A 23551-nucleotide genomic window follows, 5' to 3' on the forward strand; every position below is an offset into this window, starting at 1 on the left:
AGGAAAAATAGATCTTAGATCTTCGAAGAAGACAAATTGTTTATTCCAAATGACTTAAGTTTTAAAGAAAATTTGTTTTTTCTTGTATCCGTAAAATGATCTAGCTTTAGTATACATGGAATGGTGTAATTTAAAACTGCCATTCTGGAGAAATCAGTTTTACACGAACCCGTGCACTTAACTATCTGAGGGAAGAATTTTAAATTAAGGTGATATTTCTCTAAAGACGCGAGTGTACCTCTCATCATATCAACGAGCATCAGCGTTCAGGCAACATCTCGAAAGAGGTTAGTACTATTTCTTCTTGCAATAAATCATTGTTTCTGATTAGTAACATGGTGCACCAGTCAAGTTTTTCTTTTATGAATAAACTCTGTTAGCAACATTCGTACGCTGATTAATTTGAGTTCGTTAATTCGTGAAAATGTCTACAAATTTCAGTTGTTTTATACGTGGGAGATGTTTGCTGAATTGGGCTTGCTTGCATTTAACGTCGTTCCTTTGACTGTTTGTTTTGCGAAAAGCTAGGCTGCGGTACCATCCAACACTGTTTACGATTCTTGCACGCCATTAATTGACGAGTATTCAGCTAAAATCTTTCTGAAGACAGAAATTTATACATGATGACTCAACTTCCTGATATAATCTGTTTAGCTGTATTATTAATCTCGTTTTGCCCCAAACGAGATGAATCTGTTGAAGTTCTTCTTATCCTTTTAAACAGACAACTAAGTATCCTTTTAATGGAACCTAAACATCTTAATATTTGTCTTCCACTGTACTTCAGTGACTTAATGCTTTGATGATCGAACGACAACAATTAAACAATCCACCCCTTGAAAGTTGCAAAATTGTTAATGTCTGCATTCTCTGCGGCGGTATTTCTAGCCAAAAGCTTATTCGAAACACATAAACGTAAAGCACAGCTCAGGCAACATCAGAAACTAGCTTGTAGACAGGCTTTTTTAAATAGATTTTCCCAGTCATGTAAAAGGGCATTGTTTCGCGATAAAGAGATGGAACGTCAGATGTTTCAAAACCTTTGTGGTGTCGTCATTACGGTCAGAAACAATACCAAAAACACTGTAACACCAATCGACGATCTGACTTGTCTTTAGCTAAGATGCCGTAAATAAGTGATACGATTGACGCAAATACAGAGAGAATTAAAAGACTTTTATAGGAGTGCCTGTAAAATTCACAAGGCAGAGATTACACCATTTAGTTAACTTTAAAGGAAACGTAACACTGCTGGCCGTCTGCAAACTTGTCACCCGGGACTACCCTCCCTCCGTGCATTACAGACTTACAAATATCAGACGATAGTGCAGGTTTGAGAGTTAAAATAGGCGATTAATTCGTATTTTTATGTTTAAATTCAGACTCGAACAGGTTTATGTAGTTGTGGAGGTATATGTCACCTACATATTGGATCATTTAAGAGCTATTTTGCACAAACCCTCGTGTTAATTTGTGGAGATGTTCTGTTCTGAGCAATACAAGGTTCCGAGAATTGGAAAATCGTCTCATTAGAAGGAAGATATGGAACCTAAAATCCAAATTAAAACGACCTTAAATGCTTTGTCGCGGGAAGCTTTTTCTGTTCTTGCACCAGTAAAACGCACAGGTAAAAGTTCTGATTAAATTACGTGCTGTGTTTATATTGAAACATCGTAACTTTGTTTTGCACGTATAAACTCAAACGTTTCTTATTCTTGAACTCAAGAATTTTAAATCACGGTTATAATTCGATGAAAAACTCCTTTTGTCACAAAAACGCAACAGACAGATTAAGCAACCAAGAGTTTAGTAAAATCACTGTTTTGTAATAGAACACCGTTGGTAATTATTCCCCATTCAAAGATTTACGAACGGGATATATTTTCTATCAAGTAAAACCAAGTTAGATTTCACTAACATCTTCCAAACTGAGTGACAGATCTACCCGCTAAATAAATAAGTACGGGAATAACCATTTATTCTCCATCTCTGCTAATCTTCCCGCCTTATACCGCCCTACCGTGGCCTTCTCCGCCCTACTTTGCGGGTGTACCACGCCTGAGAGTATCTTTGCTTAACAGGAAAATTTGAAAATATATTGTACGAATTTCCTTGCCTTAAAACTTAGAGCAAATGTCGTGTTGAAATATTTTTTTCATGAAATATGACAAATAAAAATAAAACAACGCCAACATTTCATATCCTCTAATTAGTTGAGTAAATTCAAAAATACTTGACTTACTTAGGTGACACAATTAAAGACTACTGCGTAACCGATACTGTGTCAGTTGAGGCAGGACTGTTCAAAGTGCCAAGTTGTTTTCACGCTTTACTGGAGAGTACATGAAACTATCAAGAAATAAGAACCTGTTTATGAACCTATATAGCCTACATATCTGCTCAGCACCATTTATATAAGAACCTATTGAGGCTACCTTGGTTAAATACAGGTTCTTATTCGTGGGTTTTTACTGTATACTAGAATTATACCCCATGAAATTTTTAATAGAATCAAAAGATGGGAGAGTTTAATGGGAACATTTTTTTTAATTAATTACATATTGGAGAGACAGAAAAATGATCCGAGACTATTTTTTAGATATATGGATCATTTTTTTTTTTTATTTTGCAATACCTTTTTAACATTCCTTAAGAGTTTTATCGTTTTCTTGTACTGAATTAAAAGATAGGACGTGGTGATATTTTTTCTTGTAATATCTTATTTTTGTCTTTGGCTACAGGCCTATCAGTTTGGCCACTTTGAGGTCGAGCACCGGACTACGTCGAGGTGCAAACTGTATCTAGTTTATAAATTGACACCACCATATGAAAGACCACTTTAAGATTAGTCTTTTGGTTAAATTTAGTTCTGTTTAGTTGACTAACAACCAAGTTGTGGACCTTGAAACATGGTTCCAAATCCATGCAAACGTCTCCAGTTTGGTGGTCCTTCGTATGGTAGTGTCAATAATTTATAAATAAGATAAGATTTGCGATTCGACGCAGTTCCCTGCTCAACCTTAAAACCGCCTATCACATGTAACCCTTCTAGAATAAAGTCCAATATTCCACTTTTATCAAGCCCAAAATCACATGGTGTGTCTATAGAAAACCACAAAACCAGAGAAGCATCTTGGCCAAATTTAACAATAATTCTTCCTTTTGCCTTCACAGTCGTTGGAATAAAAATCACAGGAAACCCATGCATTTCTCTGCAATCTTCATCATTCTTGGTGTTGCTGTGATAACGCAAGCCACTCAGGCTCCCCCTAAAGGAATTCATTTTGTGGGTATCGGCTATAACCTTCTGAAAGCCAACCCCGAGGGCGGTGGTTTATCCAGAGGAGGAGTAGACCCTGGACTGCTTATCACAAGGAAAATCTTCAAATTGACCTACGAGAAAAACAAAAAATCAACTGATTTGGTGTACCTAGTTCCAGACCAAGTGTCCTTTGCGCCTCGTAGTTTAAGCAACTGCCTAGAAAAAGGGAAGACTGAAGTGGTGACTGGCACCAAGAGCTATCAAGATGAACTTAAGGTTGATGTTAAGGCCGATGGTAAGGGCGAAAATGAATTTCATGTCAATTTAAGAAAAATTGTTTTTAGTTCGACACGATCATGCAAATTAGACAAGGAAAAAAGTCTAGAAGTTACATGAAATGTAAAACTGGGCGTTTAAATGGAGACTAGGCTGAATATTGACGTTAGTAATATATATATTGCGAGTACCTAAATTATACACGATGAAAGGGAAAAATTGATTGAAAACCAACCGTTTTAACGCTAACCAAAGTCGTGATGGCATAAAGCACTCAGGGCCCAGTTGTTCAAAGCCCGATTAAGCTAATCCTGGGTGAACGTGTGACTTTGATTCTAGTATATTTACTAATCCGTAACGATTCGTCCCACAGATTTTTGTCTGTTAGTTCTGTCTTAGACTTTCCTTTACCATTAGCTTAAAATGAGCCTTTAAAATCGTATTGAATCGTCTTGAATGAGCAAGATGAAAACCTCGGTTAACTTTTAATCGTGGATTAGCGTTAATCGGCTTTCGAACAACCCGGCCCTGATGTAAATTCTATTTGGACCAGGATTTTTTCCTCTTCTACGTTTGAGGGGGTCAAGGGAGGTGGATTCTATCACCCCTCCATAACTCCAACACTATTAGAAAGCTATTAGAAGGACACTTGGAGTTATAAAAAAATACATTGAAACATGTTTTCCTTAAGGTCCGTAACGAGAAGTGATGACTTCACATTGCGTGGTAATTATGTCATTATTACCAAATGGCGGCGGTCTTGGATCCCACATCTTCAATTTCCGGGTTTCCCAAAAACTTCAGGAAAGCGCCAAAATTAACCGAAAGTAATCAAAACAACTAAAACACTAAACGCTTTTTTTTTTTTTTAATTGCTGTTCTTTATTTTAAAAAAATATATTTCCTATGAAAAAAAAAGAAAAAAAGCAGAAACAAAATTTCTTGCAAAAACTTGGTTGCCTTGATAACATCAAAGTCAATGAACATAACGGGCCACATACCATTGTTCCCAGATAAATTTCTGAAAAAAAATTATGTTCGGATTCAAAGTTACCGTGAGCAGAATTCCCCTGTCCCCCCTCTTTCTTCCCCGGTCAACATAAGGATAAAAACCTATCAAATCAACTGCGGGTCCGTTCATTTTATGCTTCCAAGAGTTCTGTAATGTTCTAGTTACCATAGCGCTCACATTTTCTTTACAGGAGGACATTTTATGTATTAAATATGCCGGTTCAGTTCGCGCTCACTCTAGCCCGTTAATGCTCTTCCGGAGAAAGTGTTGAGTTTGAGACAGATCATTTTTCTGAAGACGAATACTATTTTTTATACTCTTTGTGTATAGCTGGCTACGATGCAGGACTGTGGAATGTGGCTTTCTCTCTCAGTTCAGGTAAGAAGTACACCTATGTCACATTCTGTATAAATTTTAAAATTTGATGTGCAGTAGTAGTTTAAAGGTTGAGCCCTTCGGTAGTTACTTCGGAAGTTTCGTGTATCTTTACTTGTTGCCAATTAATATTGGTATCTTTTACATTGGAGAAATGCAGAGAGTTTTAATGCTATAAAATAGTCCTTGGATAAGATAGACTTCCAGGTCACTAAGGCCCGGTTCATACGCCGAATTTTTTATGAGCCGAACTTAATTCAAATTAAAGTCGGCCCAAATCACGAAAATCCCGCCTTTTGATTCAGACGCCGAACTTAATTAGCCGAACTTAATTTACTTGAAGCAAAACCAAATTATTTGAAATATGTTATAATAATTTATGCATTAGGTTCGGCTCATAAAAAGTTTGACGTCTGAATCAAAGCCGTTCCAAAGCCGAAATTCCCGGCTGAGCCAGGCGGGAAGAACGGCTGAGCCGTTCCAAATTGAAACAGCCGTTCTCAACTGATTCAGACGCAGAACTTTTCATGTACTTAATTCGAGGTATTAGGTTCGGCTCATGAAAAGTTCGGCGTCTGAACCGGGCCTAAGTGTAGTCAAACTAGGGCCAATCGTGACTACAAGCTTTATGTCAAACAGCCATTCTTAACTGTTACAAGTTCTCGTTCTTTGTACTTATTGGATGTTGTTGACGCTAGCTCAATAGCTTTATTTCGAAACAGCCTTAGATGTACATGTACACTACTGAATGATTGTAAATAGTTTTAATTTTGAAAGGTCTGGGATTGTTTTAGATTTTAGAATGTTTATTGTTTGGAGACTGAATTGTTTCATATAGGGTTAACTTCATGTTATGTTATGTTATGTTATGTTATGTTATGTTATGTTATGTTATGTTATGTTATGTTATGTTCGCACGTGAGTACCTAACACAAACAGATGAGAAAACAAGTACGAGCATGAGACAAACATCATGCGACAGCTGAAGTGAAATGGACAGAAGCTTGCTTAGGTCCACTACACAAATCCGTTTGTCTATCCGATTAGAATCAGCAGGCTGGTGGTACTCATCACAAGCATATAAGTTTGCAGGAACTCTGGCGATCGTATCTCGTATATTGCTTGCGATTGTCGTTAAGGGGGAAAGTGTTTGTGTGTATAAAAGTACACAAAAAGAAAAATATATCGTCAAACACATAAAGGAAGGTAAAGACCATGAATTATCGCGAGACTTTGTCAAAATTTCATGAACAATTGAGCCCTTAGGAAGCTTAAAAAGGTCATTTATTCCTTGTTATGCTTTTAACGTATTATTTCAAGCCTAAATTAAACCTTCTTACGCGTCCCCACTGGTCAAACTGCGATTTCAGAGTAAATTATAAATGTATACAAAGTCTATTTAACGAGGACCTGGAAGACGCTTTTGGCTTTTATTGTGTAATCCTTTCCTTGGGATTTCTTGTACACGTCCATTTTTCTTTATTTCTTGGTACATATAACAGGCTATAAATCAGTCGATAAACAGACCAAAGGATCTGAGAAAGTGTTTTATGATTTCAAGAAGATTTGTAATCGTGGTGAGGTCCGCTACCGTCTGGCCTTAGCTCGCCTAAAGTTACCAGGTTTCACAGTGACCGATGACTTTGCAGCGGCCGTGTGCAGTTTACCAGGAAAATATGATCAGAAGAGATACCTTTATTTCATCGAACGATGGGGAACGGTTAGTGTACTATCTTTAAATTTCACTTGTAATAGAATTACGACATTTTATTTGACAATAACACGAGATTTTCATGTTTTTCAGGAGGTAAAAACGTAAATATATAGGAATCGTAATGCCTAAATGTTCCCACTTTATATGGTGTATTTTTATGGGAAAAGCTAAAATTCGTGTTTCATAATATTATAAATCACATGCAAAAGTACCAGTAACTATCTAATGCTAGGAATGAATACTTATGAACGTGCCAAGGAAAACAGCAAAGAATTAGCAGGGTCGAGACACAAAAAGCGAAAATGACTCGAAGTACGAAAATAAAAGTAAATAAAGCATCTTCGAACCTGACCACATCCGGCAGCCACCATTTGTTTCTTGGAAACTCTCGAGCCATTCTCACTCCGCATCAAACGTCGCCCTAAAGCTGATTGGTTTTGCTCTGCTTTTGCTCTGCTACTCAACCCATCTTCCCAACCCATGCGAAACCGAACCAAAATCAACCGTGAATTGCGCACACGCGTATTCTTGCGCTACGCATCGGTTATTTGCATCCATATCACCTCCAGATTGCTACATCATGTTAACAGCGTTTCTTGATTCCTTTCAGAATGTTGTTGTGCAAGTGACTCTAGGACAGAAGAACATTACTCGCTTTCAAAGTACTCGCTCTAAGTTTTACGAATATGCCGCAGAAAATGTAAGGGCTGGTAATATGTTTTCTGTTTCCATCGACACGTAAATGTTTTCCCACGATATTTTTGGTTTAATAATTCACTCTTTGTTTACTAGACAACAATGGCGTCACCTCGCTAACGTTCCCATAGCAAGATCTTGTACGTGAAAATTGTTGAAAAATGTCCTTAAATCCCCTCTCTACCAGGGTCTTTATAGCCTCCCACGCAGTCGTTTTAAGGGGACTCGTATTACCTACTCCCCACAAACGCCTGCTTACAGGAAGTCCGTTGGTCATTTGCGGAAGTTAACCAAACCGGAAACCCCCCGAACCAACTTCCTTGTTTTGGAGGGAGATTTGAAATGTCAAACTCGGAGCTTTTAATTTTTATGTGTGTCACGGTTTTTTTTTTGTATTGCCTCCATTTACCCCTAGCTTTAAGCACACCAAAAATTAGAAACACTCCAATTCAAAGACGGGTTTTGAATTATGTCATTGTCAGTGCAACAATTTCTAGCCGACGAAACATCAGTCGTTTTAGCGAGGGAAGTTGCACTACTGTCATACGATAATAAAACACGGCAAACTGCAAGCAGCTACTTACCTTGTTGTGGATGGAAATTTGGAGATGAAGAGATCTGTTGTGGAGCGAAGTCCATCTCAGGTTGCCGTTTCCCCTTCGGTTTTGCCTCAAGGGAAACTCTGAAGACATCTCTACGATGATCAAACGCCGCACACGAGAGCAAAAGTTTCACTTTTTTTCAGTCACGGCCCATCTTGCCAAAGCTAGCTAACCACTCAGAAAAAAATTTCCCTTTTAGAGGCGGAGGTAGTCTATTTTATTTTCAGCATTATAATGGTGTGTGGAACATTTTCTCAAATGTTCAGATTTTGTTTTGAGTGTAAACGTTTAAAAGTGTGAAAGGCCGTTGTTTTATACGTTACCTTAAGATGAAAGTTAAGTCTCAAATGTAGTAGCCAGTACACACAGATTTACAGTAGAGGGGCAGTTGAGAATAAAGACTTGTTGTCTGCTACTTACAACCATCTTCTCGGCAAGAAAGTCAACACATTGTGACAGTGAAGTAGCCACCCAACTTGACCTGTTAAAGAACAGGTGTAGATAATACTGAAGAAAGCTGGTCGTCCAAATGCAGATATACTTTAAAAATATTTACGTTTATTTATTTCCCAACGTACAGAGACAAACAAATAAAAGAAAAGTATATGTGGAGAGGAGGCTAAGAAACCATGGGGCTTATGAATATTAAGCCTCCTCAATCTTTAAAAATACAAAAGTTATAATATTGCTTGGAGTGTTTATATAACCAAACATATAAATGCACTCTGAGTGTAAAATTAAGATGGCAAAAATTTAAAGGTAACGATAGTTTAATTGTACTCTGTTAAAGGCTATATATTAATATGTAAGTAAAAATGATCTAACTTTTTTAAAATGTTCCCTTTTTCCCTTCATCTGATCATGACAAAAACATGCAAAAACTCCATTGAAGAAGGATGAGATAAGGAAACCGTGGGTTCCCTTGCAGACAGATATTCCTGTTGAGATTTCCAAAGCAATTATGCTTTTGCAAAGTGTGAAATCATGCCTAAAGTACCAGTTGTTGGAAAAAATAGATGAGCAGTGCTGTGACCTTCTGTGTTATATGTCATAAGGAAGAACACCAAGTCTTCCCTTGAAGGGTTCAATTGGGACACAATTATTATTGAGGAGATACAGGAGGTCTCTGCTCGATTTCATTCTACTGCAAGTGTACCTGTTGTACATGAACATGGGAGCCAAGTACCCCCCGTTTGAGTGACATATGACCGGATGATGTTTGCACAGCCTTGTACAGAAAGTGACCACTTTCATCATACATCCTTGGTATCAAACACTCCACTTGTAATTGGGAGATTAACTAACGTAATTATTTTGGCAACCCTTCCTATCATTTCTTCATGTAATTATTAAAACAAGTTTAACACAAAGGACATTAAAATCAATTACCCACCTTAAAAACGTTTCCCTTTTTGATATTACTCATTTAAACAACAAAAATATTAAATATTTTCCACAATGATGATAATAATAACAATCATCATCATCATTATTACTATTATTATTATTATCATTACTATTATTATTATTATTATTATTATTATTATTATTATTATTATTATTATTATTATTATTATTATTATTATTAAGGAGAGGGCGCAGTCCAGCCGCTTGGGGCTGGTGAAGTAATACGGAGGATAATTGAGAAGTGGGTGATGAGAGTAACACAACCCAATGCCGTCAAAGCAAGCGGCTCACTGTAGGTGTGAGCAGGCCATAAAAGTGGGAGTGAGGCTGTTATTCATGCAATGCACAATATTTTTGACGCCAATGGAACAGACGCTGTTCTTCTTGTTGACGCCTCTAATGCCCTGAACAGTTCTGCTGCAGATCTGTGGTCAATGCAGCTCACTAGACTTGGCCCAGTCCCACCCAACATTATGCAATATGCTGGATGACCTAGATTGTGGCATGATAGACCATTAGAGTCCAGGAAGGGCTTGAACTAAGAGTCAATAGTTTTTTGATTTTTAGGTCCCAGCTAATATTATTGTCAAGGAGCAACAAATTCCCACAAGCACTGGATAATTTACACAGTTCACTACTTTTGACAGGGTGTCCAGCAAAGGTCTCAACAACACTGTGCCAATCATTCAGGATATTGGGGAGTTTGACAATAATAATTATCTGTTGTCAACACGAGAGCAGCAAGATCAGAAAAGAGATCATATTATACTATTCAACAGTCAGTGTTGGTTGAGTACTTCCCTTGCCTGAAGTCAATAATTAAAAGTGTGATACCAAATCAGATCACCATCCAGTACTGAAAAGAAATGGCAAATCCTTCAGAAATTATCAGTTTACCAGTTGTACCCTTTAATCAAAATAAATTAAGTAATGTGTGTCAGTACCTGAGCTATCTGACTCTGCTCTTAGTTAAAGAGTTCACTTCAAAACCAAATGAAGTTGGGCCCCACCAATTTATGTAAATTAATAATATAAACACAAATTCCCCAATCTATTGAAAAAAAAAATATGAGAACTCACATATGATAGTTTTAATTTTACCCTGATTAAATGTACAAGGAAGAGTACTGAGGAGATTATATACATGGTATAGAAATTGACCAAGTGAAATATCATAGTAAGGATATTGACAGTCTCTCAACAATCACATTATAACTAATTTACTGATGAGAGGTGATGGCCACTCTCTATACAGTTCTCATATAAATACTCTGTGGTTAGGCAGAAAAGTTAACAAACCTCAACACAACTCACTGTCCTTATTTTCATAGCCTGTGCCAGGAAAAACTTTGGTGCTAGGTAGTATTGGGATTTGAATTGAATAAACCAAACATGCATTTGAATGCATTTAAAACACTGTTAAAAAATTATTACTACTTCATTTTATTTCTAGATATATAGTATACCTGGGAGCAACTCTACAGCACTAAAACCATGCAAGATGTGAGCACTCTCTATCAGATTCGTCAGAAGTTTAGTCTGAAATGTCAGCCATCTCCTCTCCCTAACCCACAGGGGGCGCGTCCCCAGTGGGTTAGGGAGAGGACACGGCTGACATTTCAGACTATCAGAAGCTTGGCAAAAGGAATGTCTATTTTGAAAGAAAAACTTCAAAGCTTCTCATGACATGACATTCAGGACAGATGTATAAAAATGTGCTGATGTTTAAATTGTGCTAGCTTGCAATTGAACAGATATAACATTCTAATTATATACACTTTAAGAAAAGCGTGCATACAATTCATTCTATTGCAATTAAAAAAGGGGCAAAAAAAATATCTTCACAACAGTAAATATCAAGAAGTGATTTAAATTGTCAAATGATAACTTACACTATGTGTTCATTGAAGCAATAATTAATAATAAGACAAAACTTAAACAAATCCCATTTGGACATAAACTGTAAAGGGAAGGGGGAAGGTAATTTAAACATTAATTCAACACACAGTCAGCTGCACAGTTCTGCAAGAGGAGAAGTGATGGTTCCTTTTTATTTGTAAGTATAAAAAGTAATAAAGAAATAATTATGTTATTTACTTGTCTGTATATGTTGTAGCAATGTCGAATCAAGTCCACCGTTCGCTCGCTCTTACAGGATGAAAAGTCCAGTTGCTTTGATCCGCTCTTACGGGAAAAAAAATCCAGTTCCTTCGATCGCGTGTAAGAATCAACTTTGGCTTTCTCGAACACTTTCAAGGCCCGATAAAACCTTCAGGCCCGAAAACATCAACACGACTGCCATTTTGGGGCATTTGACTTCCGTTTTAATCTTAAGCATGCGCACAAAGACCGGAATCCCACGTTTTCTGGGATAAGAAATTCCATTATCCCAGAGTCTCTCCTGGCGCCGCCCCGCTGACCAAAAAGCCTGAGGACTCTGGGTACGAGATTGATCAAATTGCTGGTTACAATGGCCGCTTCCGTTTCCCGCGAGCTCTGGTACAGTCTTGAGAGATGCGGGAGTTAAGTTGGAATATATATATATATTTTTTCACTTCTGGAATGGCTGGTCATGACTGAAACGCCAAAACAAATATCGAATGTGAATGCAAGCGCTTCTTGTGCGACGTTTTGACACCGTTATCTGCTGGGAGAGTCAAAATCTTCGGGAAAGTGTAATCGATCTTCCCCGCCTGATCGAGTTGACAGTCCGTGAAGATATCACCTCTTACGGGTGTGGAAACTCTGGAGCAGATTTGTTTGTTTGTACGAAGTGCTACGAGAGACTAACTCGTTTCGAGAAAGCAAGAAGAATGGTTGGAAGACTAGAGACTATTAAACGGAAAGTTAAACGACAAATAGCCAGTCAACTTGTGGTCCTTGTGGAAAATGTCGCACATGCCCCCGAACAAATTGCAACAACAATGCGAGTTTCAACTGCAAAAAGCTTTAAAGTTTACCGACATATCGGGTAATATTTCGGTTTCCTCTACATGTACACCGACAAGGTCGACAAGATTGAAGAAAAAGTATAATTAATATTAAATTGACTTTGCGTAACCAGTCGGCAAATTTACGAAAATATTGCTATTTCCCATCCTGAATTCTTTGATTGCAGTCAGTTGATAGGCATTCAAATGAGAAATTTTGAACGTCTGCTCAAAGCTTACGTAAGCTCGGTCGAGTTCTGTCTCCGCCGTGATGTTTTTCACTGTTCCCGCGAGAGGCGTTCTGAGGTCAAGGTCAACCTTCCAGATTTTAGAAGGTTCACTGTGATTGGCTTAGCGGCGGAAAGGAATATGGCGCTTGGGTAAGCAGGTGTTTGTGGGGAGGAGGTAATACGAGTCCCCTAAAAACGACTGCGTGGGAGGCTAGGATCTTTAACCCTCAATTTTAAATGAGCCTCATAATTAAAAAAAAATTTAAAGATTAAATCCTATACAGCGCGATATAATATACACTTAACGCATGGTCCCAAGGGAAACAGTTAGTTTTGTTTTCCATAGAGTCCTGATATTTCCCGAGAAGAAGTCGAGGGAAAACAAAACTAACTAGTTTCCCGAGGGACCATACATTAAGTGCTTTGTTATATATTTCGACATTACCTTCAACAATCACAGCAAAACAAACAAACAACTAAGTTAAGGGGGCAACAGATGCAGAATTGTATCGGGATACATTTGTATTTGATCAGGGGTACGTGACCAAGAATCAGCCAATCATAGTTCTCGTTTTGTTGAGTGAAAGTCTAGGTTAATAACAATTAACAATTATTTCACGATTGTGCGTTGGGTATGAGATGACAGAGACCCAACGAGGTGCGTAATGGGCCCCCCCCCAAAAAAAGTCCACGTTGATTGCTTTGTGAATTTACACTTGCTCGTATTTATTCTGCAGATTGGAAACTCAGTGGGGGTGTCTGGAGGTTTTGGAGGATTCAGTGCGTCTTTGAAGGTTGATGTAAACACTTTTAAGGAATCAATAAACGAGGGGAGCGAATTTATGTCCGACAAGACGATTCTTACAGCTGGAGGATCCGACTTGCCCGAGCCCATAAGAGTTCGACTGATACCAATGTACCAAGCCGTCCATTATAACTTTTTCCAGCACCTCAAAAATCCTCACTTGTCGGGATGTAGTTCCGCTCAGTCTATGGCGCAAAAAAGTCAGAATGTTAAGAGAATGTTGGTGGAATACCCCAATCTTAAAGGGGCTATACTACCTGAAGGTAAGATCTAAAACAAACTAAAGGTCAGGAAAGAGGGAAAGATCCGCGATCCCGTCCACTACACCCCAAAATCACATTTCCCGCTCACTCTCGCCTCAGTCTCATAGGCCGGGTAACCGCCACCTTTGCCAGACCTTTTTTTTAAAATATAGTAAAACTATCTTTGATGTTGGTCAAGCTAGGCAACGCTTGTCTGATTGTAATCAAAGTTAAGGAAAAGGTGCTGTCAAATATCAATGGCTTGGACTCGTACAAAGTTTTTACTTGATTTTTGTCAAAGGTGTAACGCCTTTGATTTGATTTACTAAAGAGACCTACATTACTCGCAAAAAATTTTGGACGATTTTAATTTCGGACAAAAATAGTGTCCGAAAATAAAACCATCCGAAATTTTTAAGCGCCCGAAATTTTTACAGTATAGTATATAACTTTAAAAGAACTTTCTGGGCGACGGCATCACATATTCAAAGCCAATATACCTGATATGGCTAGAATTCGGATTAAGCGCGTTTGCTCAGTCGTTCTTTTCATCATCGGAAAGGAAAATATTTCAGACACTGCTTGAGGCATAAGCTTGATTGAGTTTGTGTTATTTTCTCGTTGGAGTATCCGGCTGTAAAACCTTGAAGATACAGTAAAAGTATCATTTTCACAGATTTTATTTCACTATAACTCATGGTTTTTAGTCGTAAATTTACTTTAGGTATGTTTCAGCGCAGTGTCCGAAATTTTTGTCCGAAATTTGTCCGAAATTAGGAAAAAAGTGTCCGAAAATTAAACGTCCGAAATTTTAACACCCCAAATTTTTTGCAAGTAATGTACTAACACCCTTGATCATGGTGCAATTTTCAGATCCTGAACTGAAAATACCTCTTACTTGGCCCAAGGGTACCTATGGCCTGCCAATGGCAAAAAATAGATGTCCCAGAGGAACAAACTTTCGTTGGAACGAGGGGGTACGTTTTCAAGACACCGAAGATGATGACTCAAACAACTCCTGGTCGGAGCATTATGATTTGGCTGGCCTTGCTAAAAAAAATAATATGGAGCAAAAGTTTTGCATTAAGACACAGCCTTATGGAATTCTGAATTGGCCAAAAGGAGAATACTGCATTTTGAAGAAAAGAACTTGCCCTAAAGGTTGGTGACAATTAAAAATTTAGTGGAGAAACGATGATGTTTACAAAACTGACTTTTCATGCTTAAAAAATATCTTTATATTACTTCTTCAAGGTTCATATCTCTATGTTCTAGATAAGCCCTACCTTGACCAGGTTTCTTTTCGTCTTCTGTGGGAGGGAAGATGGTTTTTTGGGTGTCTGCAACAACGGAAAACGATCACTCAAACAAGCTAAAAACTAAAAGTTACCGTGTACGTTCAGAGAAAAAAATTTTGGATTTTCATTTTTTTTAGAAGAAGATAAACTTTCCAGTAAGCTCTTACAAACAAAAAAATAATTTTAGAAAAAGGGTTAGTATTTGCCGAGAAATTGGGACGTAAGCGATCACCACCGGAAGTTAAATTTTACTTTGATTGACAGCATATTGCTGCCGATATAATCACCCGTTGCGATAATCACGAGAACGGTCTTTCTGAAGTCTTGAAACCCTCGCGTTCTCACACTTCGAATATGCTGTATTTAGTGGAAGAACTTGCGTTTACAGTCAAAACTAAGTACGAAACTAAGATAAAAGAACATAATAGCTTTAGGGTACACTTTAAAGTAGGTAAAGGTCTTAAAATCTTCAAACCAAGCGAATACTTGGAGACGCGCTTGTTTCAACTCGCGTGTCCGTAAATCGCGCCTCACGAGCTGCCTTTTTTTATTGTTATTATTATTTGTTTTTATTGCTATTATTCGAGCGTAGCGAGGTTAATAAATTTGTCGGGCTGAAGGCCCGCGCTCGGGAGCCAAGCCACGCGAATTCGAGCAGAATATATAAACTAGAGCAATATGTAGATTTTCAGAGTTGGATTATTTGGACGAAGACATTTATTGCTACTCTGAGTTCCATGCTTCTTACAAAGCAATCATCAGGCAACGGTCAAAAAAAAAAGGATACATGTGAAGATATACAAAATTTGAAAATACAGAACAATGCCTAGTGGCGTGACATAAAGACGGATAAGATTGGTTAATCTAAGCGAGCACGGTCTTTAAGAGGAATTTTTTGGAATGTCTGCACGTGGATATAAGTTTGCCTCTATTGTTCAGTGTTGACATTTCAGGTCGACACTTACTCGCATGCACAAATTCATAAAAGCGCGCATGCGCGCAACACACGTGACAGCGCTTGCCGGCGCACGAGCAGGTAAAAAACGAACATTTCACGCAAAACTAAAGTCCTGACTAAAGGCACTAGGACTAGCAGTTCCATATTTGAAAATGAACCGCATCTACTGCTTTTTCCGGTTTTCTTGGTTGGCTAGGCCTGCCCTTAAAACCGCAACCTTCAGATCTTCGAGTGTGTGGTTCTCTCGGTTGAAATGGGCGGGTACAGGAAGGTCATTTTTCCCGTTGATGACATCCCTACGGTGTTCTCTGAACCTGTCCGCCGACCTACGACCAGTCTCTCCGATATAAACTGTTGATGGACATTTGGTACATGTCAAACAGTAAACCACGTTGTCCGTGTTGCAGGAATAATGCCCTGTGACATTAACCTGTCCTTTGGGTGTTGTTATTGTGGGAGACAGATTGATGTGGGGACATGTACGGCAAACGGTCCTGTTACAAGGGAAGGTTCCTGGTGGTAGGTTCGAAGGGTTTTGAGGTAGGCTGCTTCAGACTAGCAAATCCTTCAGATTCTTTGCACACCTGAAAGCCTTCAGTGGTGGTGTATTGAAGATATTGGCGGTTGTGCTTTCTTCATGAAGGATCTGGAAGTTTCTTGAAATGATGTTAACGGCATTTAGTGCCGAAAGTGTAATTAATCGAGGAGTGAAAAAATTGTTTTGGTATTGGTGAAACCCGACCAAATTGTGATGCAAATGAGCCACAGGAGCACGCACAATGGACAAGACATATCCACCAGGGGAGATTAAACAACGAAACTTCTGAACAACGTAAAAGGCGACTTCAGATTCAGCGCGAGCAGCAGAGAAGAAGGAGACATCAGGAAACCACAGTTCAAAGATAACGTCGCCTGGCTCAGCAAAGACAGCGCCGTCAGGAGGAAACAGAGAAGCAGAGGAACCGCAGATTGGGGTGCCACAAGCAGTACAACCAAGGTAGGCGTGCATTAGAAACTTAAGAAGATAGGCAATTTAGGTTAGATTTAATTTAACTAGTGCTGAATTCAATAACGAAACCTCCGGTGAACGTGATCGAATTCAAAGAAATCAAGCTGATTAATGAGACCGAACAGGAACGAGATTTACAATAACAAACGCTTCGGACAAACCAGGCACAACGACTGATTAATGAGACTGAACAAGGAAGAGATTTGCGATTACAAACGCTTCGGACATACCAGGAACAACGACTGATCAATGAGACTGAGGAAGGAAGAAATTTGCGATTTCAAACGCTTTGGACATACCAGGAACAACGATTGCTTAACGAGACTGAACAATGACCATCCACAAGTCGCAAGGAGAAACATTATTAACCGTGGTAATTGACCTAGGAAAAGCCGAAAGAGCTGCAGGATGTAGTTTTGTGGCACTCTCCAGAGTACGCTCTTTAGATAGTGTAGTTCTCTAGCCATTTTCTTTTCATAAGACTCCAGGTGATAGGTAAAAGGAAGCAATTACAACAAAGGCTAAAAGAAAAAGAACGATAACAACAACTGGCTGAAATAACTGCACGTCAATATACGTCAAGCGCCTATATTTCACAAAGGCAGCTTCATTTTGAAATCTCACATACCCACTTCCTAAATGCTAGATTTTTTTTGTTAAGGTAAGTGATAATAAGAAAAGTCCACTTTCAAGAATTTCATTTTAAGATAAAATTTAGTTTAGTTTAGGTAGTGTTGCCAGCATAGATGTAGCATAAACATTAATCTTTACATCCTAACTTCTTTTGCCAGGTAAGTGACAACAAAATTTCATTTCAATGTAAAGACATAACTTTTGTCATTTGGTACATGTACTTTTAGTTAATATCAAAATTTGATATACAAAGTACAGTCAAACAACTTCATTACAGTGGAACCTCGATTTAACGAGCATCTATTTAACGAAGTCCTCGATATAACGAACGATATTCAATATCCCGGCCAAAGTTACAGTAAAATGTATGGAATAGAACCTCGATATAACGAATTCTTCGATATAACGAACATAATCCGGAAGCCCAAACGTAAAATCTATCTCGATATAACGAATTACAATGTCAACACGCGACAGAAGATAAACGCTGAACAGATCAACACTCTGAAAGTGTCGTTTTTTTGTAAACTAAAGCTGCGCGTCTGCTCAAAAGCGAAAATAATTGCTACTGAAAGCCACCATGCTTAATAAATTGCATCTCAAAACGCGGCAATTCTGGGTGACGAAAATTACATTGAATTGCGTGACAGGAGTCACCTGTGTTGAAAATCAATCACTAACTATGACCTCGATATAACGAATATTTTAGTCGTTTCCCCTCAAGTTCGTTATATCGAGGTTTTTGATATAACGAACCCTCGATTTAACGAACAAATTTGACCGGTCCCCAGCGACTTCGTTAAATCGAGGTTCCACTGTAGTGAATAGACAGCAGATGAGACTCAAGGGGAATTGAATTCTTTTACAAAAATATAGCCATTTCTTATCCATTCAATTCCCTCCAGTCTTGCCTCGTAACTTCACTGACTACTTATTACAAAGAGAAGTCACTTCCCATACTGCCAACTGAAATTTTCTTTAAAACAACCACAATCACATGTTATCAGTACATAATTTTGTTTATGCAAATAAAGCAGATGCAGCTGTAACAAATGTTGTACTTTCTGAGTGTCAATTAATGATTAGGATGGAAGGGGGTGGGTGTGGTGGGGGTGTAGTCGGAGAGCAGAAGGATGAGTTACATGAACATGTACCATCCTCTGAGAACTCTCTGTTAAAGGGAGGATTTCACAGTTCTGTGCATGCCCATGAATGAAAAGACTTTTTCGCCTTTGCTTGCTGTGACTAAGCCTGTTTATTTCGTATGATTGTGTTATTTCGCATTCAAATAGCTGTAAACACATCAACAGTGGAATAAATCATATGGGTCAACGCCAAAATTCAATATCGACAATATGAGTACGATCCACCAGCATTTTCTATGAATTTTGGTCATCAGTCATTTTGTTTGGACTAATATTATAGAATGTGATTACTGAAGGAGATGTGAGTAGACACCCTGCTAGCAGAGCCTTTCTTCTGCTTGCTCGATTTTGGCGTTCGCGAGAAAGACTCTGCATGAATCGAGTAAGATCTTTATTGAGCATGCGCTGCATGCTGCTAGAATACAGTTTCGAACCCAGGCCTAATATGCTTAATATGCGTCCGCTTGCCTTAAATACAACATTTCAAGGCAAGCCTTTCAGATAATTTTTCAGGGCAAGGAGATGAGTAACCACCGTTAACATCGGCTGCGAAGGAACATGAAACGAAAGTTCATCTGACCGCTTGGATAACTCTTTCATTAACGGAATCGCCAGTTGATAAAGGAAAGGATTTGCCGTGTCCGGTAGGAAGAGCTGGAAATGAGACAGACTTATCTGAGCCTGAAAAAGATCAAATCATGTAATCCATGGAACATACCAATTATATTACAGTCAATTCACGTCATGCGTGACCAGTATTTCCGAGAATGAAATGAACATTCGAATTTCTCTTCGTAATATCCGACAAGTGAATGGAATGTTGAAAATTTGTCTGGAAATCTTTCCGAAGAGGACGCATTAACAAAAAAAAAAAAAAGATTCAAAATACTTGGGAAACAATTTTTATTCTATTAATACTTAAAGTTGTAATGTAAGGAAAAATTCAAAGCTTTATACCGTCAATAAACTAGAGAAACTTCTACGGGAAATTTGAAACCTCATTGGCGATGTTCAAAATTGACTGGTAAATTTCAAAACGCCGTTCAAATCTCAAAATACCGGTCACGCGTGAATTGACTGTAAGAAGAATCTCGACGAGAATAACTGGTGCACGACAAGCAGATCTCGCAGCCATCTTGATTTGTCATGGTACAGCGGGCTCAATTATAACCATCGGTTTTATCACCAAACGGATGCTTGCACTGGAAAAAACAGTTTGAAGAGCAGTCTCGTTCCCAGAAGTAACGAGGGCTCTGGGAACGAGATTGTTTGAAGAGAGAAAGCAAGATTGACTAGTCCACAAGTTCGGGCTGCGGCGGCTTCAAAGAGTTGACGCGGTTCAGGCAGAGCCTCCTTTTCTCTCCTCAGTAAAGAAAAAGACAAGAGGAGGCTCTGCTCGCAGGGTGGTGAGTAGGTTTTTTAAGGCCATAAAGTTGATAACATAAAGTTGATAAGAAAGAAAAAAAACCCATTTAGATTTATGCAGATGCGCTGAAATGTGAACCCCTGCCGTTCAATATTATTTGCAAAACTAACCCTTGCACTACCAACATCTTCAGGAAAGCTAACTCTAAGTTATTAATATTCATGTCATTGTTGGCTTTTTATTAGAAGCAATCGAAACTTCGCTATTCTCAAAAATATTTCGCTCAAATAGATGTGTTTGCCGGATTTTCAAAGAGTAGCAAGAATTTTTATTTTACTGAGATAATAAATGCGGTTACGGTGGTTCCCCGATAATTCCCTAGCTCTTTGTGCTGACGATTTTGCCCGCTTCTGCTTCGGCCCAACAGCTTTGCCTGATGAGGACGGCTTCAGTCGCCGTTTTGTTTTTCCCATAATCATTACAGATTACAAAATCGACGTGCAACGAACACCGCAGATATCCAACAAAATGGCGAAGGAGTTGATTACCCTGGAACGCGAGTACCTGCAAAACTGCGAAACAAAAAATTTCACAAGAGATGACCGGAAGAAAAAGTAGCTTGCAAAATGATTGGCTAATTTTCCATAAAGACGTTAGGGGGCGGTACTTGTTTGTGTAGCGCTGTTTTTCCAAACTTTAATTTTCGTTTGGAGGGGACACTTTCAAGAGTTACAAATCAACAACGATTTGGCCGATTTCAGTCAAATTTGGCGAGATTCTAGAAAAATACGTTATCAACAAAAACGGGGAGTTCGATAATTCTAAAAATTCTTTCCTTGAAAGCCATTTCCGTGCGTTCCTTCCGCATGATTTTCTCGCAGCTCTGAAAATGTTCTGTAACTTTTGAACGTAATCGAATTAAGGAAAACCCGACAAGCTTTTTAAGCTTTTGGGATCCTGACCTGGAGGAAAAAACAAACTTCCAAAATATAAAAATCACATTGGACCTTCAAGTTTCGACTTTACGGAAAACCTGGGAATTTATCAATTTGGAATAGCAGTGAAATATTTGAATACCCAGTTGTAAAGAGCTTTAATTTGATATGGGTTTTGGGTTTCTGTGATTTAACCGAGAGGCGCTATATCCGTTAAACCGAAGCCACCCCTGAAGGTACACGGTAACCTTAAAACAGGAATATTCCATTCTCTAAAAAAAAAAAAAATAAATAAAAATAAATTAAAAAAAAAAAAAAAGAAAACCTGCCAGTAAATATTTTGTTGTCAAGTTGATATCAAATTTGGTGAGCAATGACCTTTCACACCAAATTGTTTCCGTATAAATTCTCAAAACTTCACGAGGCTGTGATGGTCTTTTTTTAATTTGAAAAGAGTGACGAGCGTTTAAAGTCGCAGAGGGCATAATCCACCAGGTTAGTTTGTGGGCAGGGGTGTAAAAGAACACATTTTTGACGGCGCAAACTCTCCGTTATACATGGCCACGCGAATATCTGGAGACAAGAAGGTGCTTGCTAGAAGGTGAGCAGGCTTGCTAGCTAAGTAAGTAACTAAAAGAATAAGGAAAAAAGCAGGTGATAAGAATAATAGGAAAAAAGGAATAAAAGAACAAACGAATGTAAGAGTTAGGAAGTGAGTGAGTGAGTAAGTGAGTAAGTGAGTAAGTGAGTGAGTGACTAAATGAATGAATCAGAATGAACGAACGAACGAACGAACGAACGAACGAATGAATGAATGAATGAATGAATGAATGAATGAATGAATGAATGAATGAATGAATGAATGAATGCATGAGTCAGTTGCATTGATGACAAGATAATAATTTAATTTAATTAATGTTCCCTTTCTATCTTCCTTTTCCCCTAACTGATCAAAAGAGGAGGGTGGCTTGGTACAGCCAAGTCATTTCTTTCAATACTTTTGTCATTCAGGTTTCACCCAGGGATGGATAAAATGGGATGACGAGGATTATTACAATGGGAATAGCATGCGAAAGACTATGCCAGACGGCTGGTACGGTGAGAACACCAAAATCGAGTACTGCTGCCGGAAAGATGGATTCGCAACCAATGAAATAATACTCCCCACCAACGTCCCTTTCATCCTGTATAAGGCATCTAATCAGTGTCAGTACGTCAAAGGCATGAATTGTAGGGAGAATTTCTTCAAATGGGACACTGAAGATGATAACACCAACAACAAATCTGGTGGATTCATACCCTATGGAGAAGTGGACGACAACATCAAGCTTTACTATTGCTATTACTATAAATAGGCTAAATGCTAATGAGGCAAAGTCACTTACTGGAAATCACCGATCCTTAAATTTGTTCCTTGTAAACACGCGTTAAAAGGATTAAACACCTATAATGGTTTATCGATAACAATAAAGAAATGAGATTCTGATGCTGCAATCCTTTGTTACGTGTGATTCACTATCGCCTTGTTGCTTTATTCACGCTTTAAGTTTCCCAAAATGGCATCCAGCTACTCAAGTTCCTCATCTCTCCTGACAGACAGCTATTTAGGTCCGAAAGAGGTAAAAATGATATAGACTTAAATTTTGTGCTATAACAGCTCTTAGCGAGGGGTATCTTTGAAATGGCTGTGGATAGACCACCTTCATCTACACTGTACTACTTTTAAATCGCCAGAGATTTCACATGGTCCAAGAGAGCCCACGTATCATATGAAATCTCAGCTCTGCAATGCGAATTTCTTCCATAAATTCTGGTATGAACATTTTCTTGAAATGTCGGATAGTTTGCGTCCCCTAAAATGACCGAAAATCATACAAACTTTACTATGCGCTATGCTCCCTTGCTCCTATAACACACGCAGGCACTCAGTTCCGATCATCAGATTATCTATTTACTGACCATCCCAAATGACCGTTGCGCATGTCTTGGCACGTTTAATCCCACTCATGATGCTTCTCCTCAGGTGTTTAATTTTAGCGCGCAGACAATATATTTTCCTTCACGGATAACGTGCTTTGGCCCTCCCTCGACAATTTATTGTTCGAAGTCAAAAAAAAGTTATCTGCTTTAGTGGGTCCATATTGTAATGCATTCAGCTCAAGAATTTTGTGGAAGGCGCCCAAGAAGTGAGGGAGTAGTATTCCCTCGCCCGTTTGCCCCTAACGCACATTCAGAAATCTCGCGCCTCTTGTCCACTTAATATGGTCAGCTATAATTGGTTAAGCTGTTGTGGTCTCCCCTTCTACACGCCAGTTATTATTTATATATTCCCCTAACAAAGTTTCTAACAATGTAAGACTTCATTCCAACCGGCTTTACACGCCTGCTCTGTACAAAAATTTCTCCTGTCAAGTCCGCCTGATTCTGATGTGAAATACTACCCTGGAACTAACAGCAGAGACTAGGAAAAAGTGTGATCGACCCACTAAGTTGCCAATAGGGTATAAAAGTACACTGGAAGGGTGATTGTCTCGCGGTTTGAATGGCGCATTTTTAAATACAAATGTGATTTTAATTAATGGCCCGATTGCAAAGGTACTCGACGTACACACGGAATTCCCAATAAACTTGTGAGAGACAATAATGGTCCACCCCA

General features: G+C 38.6%; 1 protein-coding gene across 1 annotated transcript; it reads left to right on the forward strand.

Moving 5' to 3' along the window:
* Positions 1–263: 263 nt before the first annotated feature.
* Positions 264–22387, forward strand: LOC146474540 (uncharacterized). Its single transcript, XM_085116872.1, has 8 exons — positions 264–287; positions 3175–3557; positions 4881–4928; positions 6428–6645; positions 7250–7339; positions 13242–13572; positions 14425–14712; positions 21907–22387. Exons 2-8 carry the CDS (start codon positions 3203–3205, stop codon positions 22248–22250), a joined length of 1674 nt encoding a protein of 557 aa, XP_084972998.1. The 5' UTR covers positions 264–287; positions 3175–3202; the 3' UTR covers positions 22251–22387.
* Positions 22388–23551: the final 1164 nt, after the last annotated feature.

The sequence above is a fragment of the Pavona decussata genome, unplaced genomic scaffold (assembly GCF_977016875.1).
Source record: "Pavona decussata unplaced genomic scaffold, jaPavDecu1.1 SCAFFOLD_88, whole genome shotgun sequence".
Classification (NCBI taxonomy): Eukaryota; Metazoa; Cnidaria; class Anthozoa; order Scleractinia; family Agariciidae; genus Pavona; species Pavona decussata.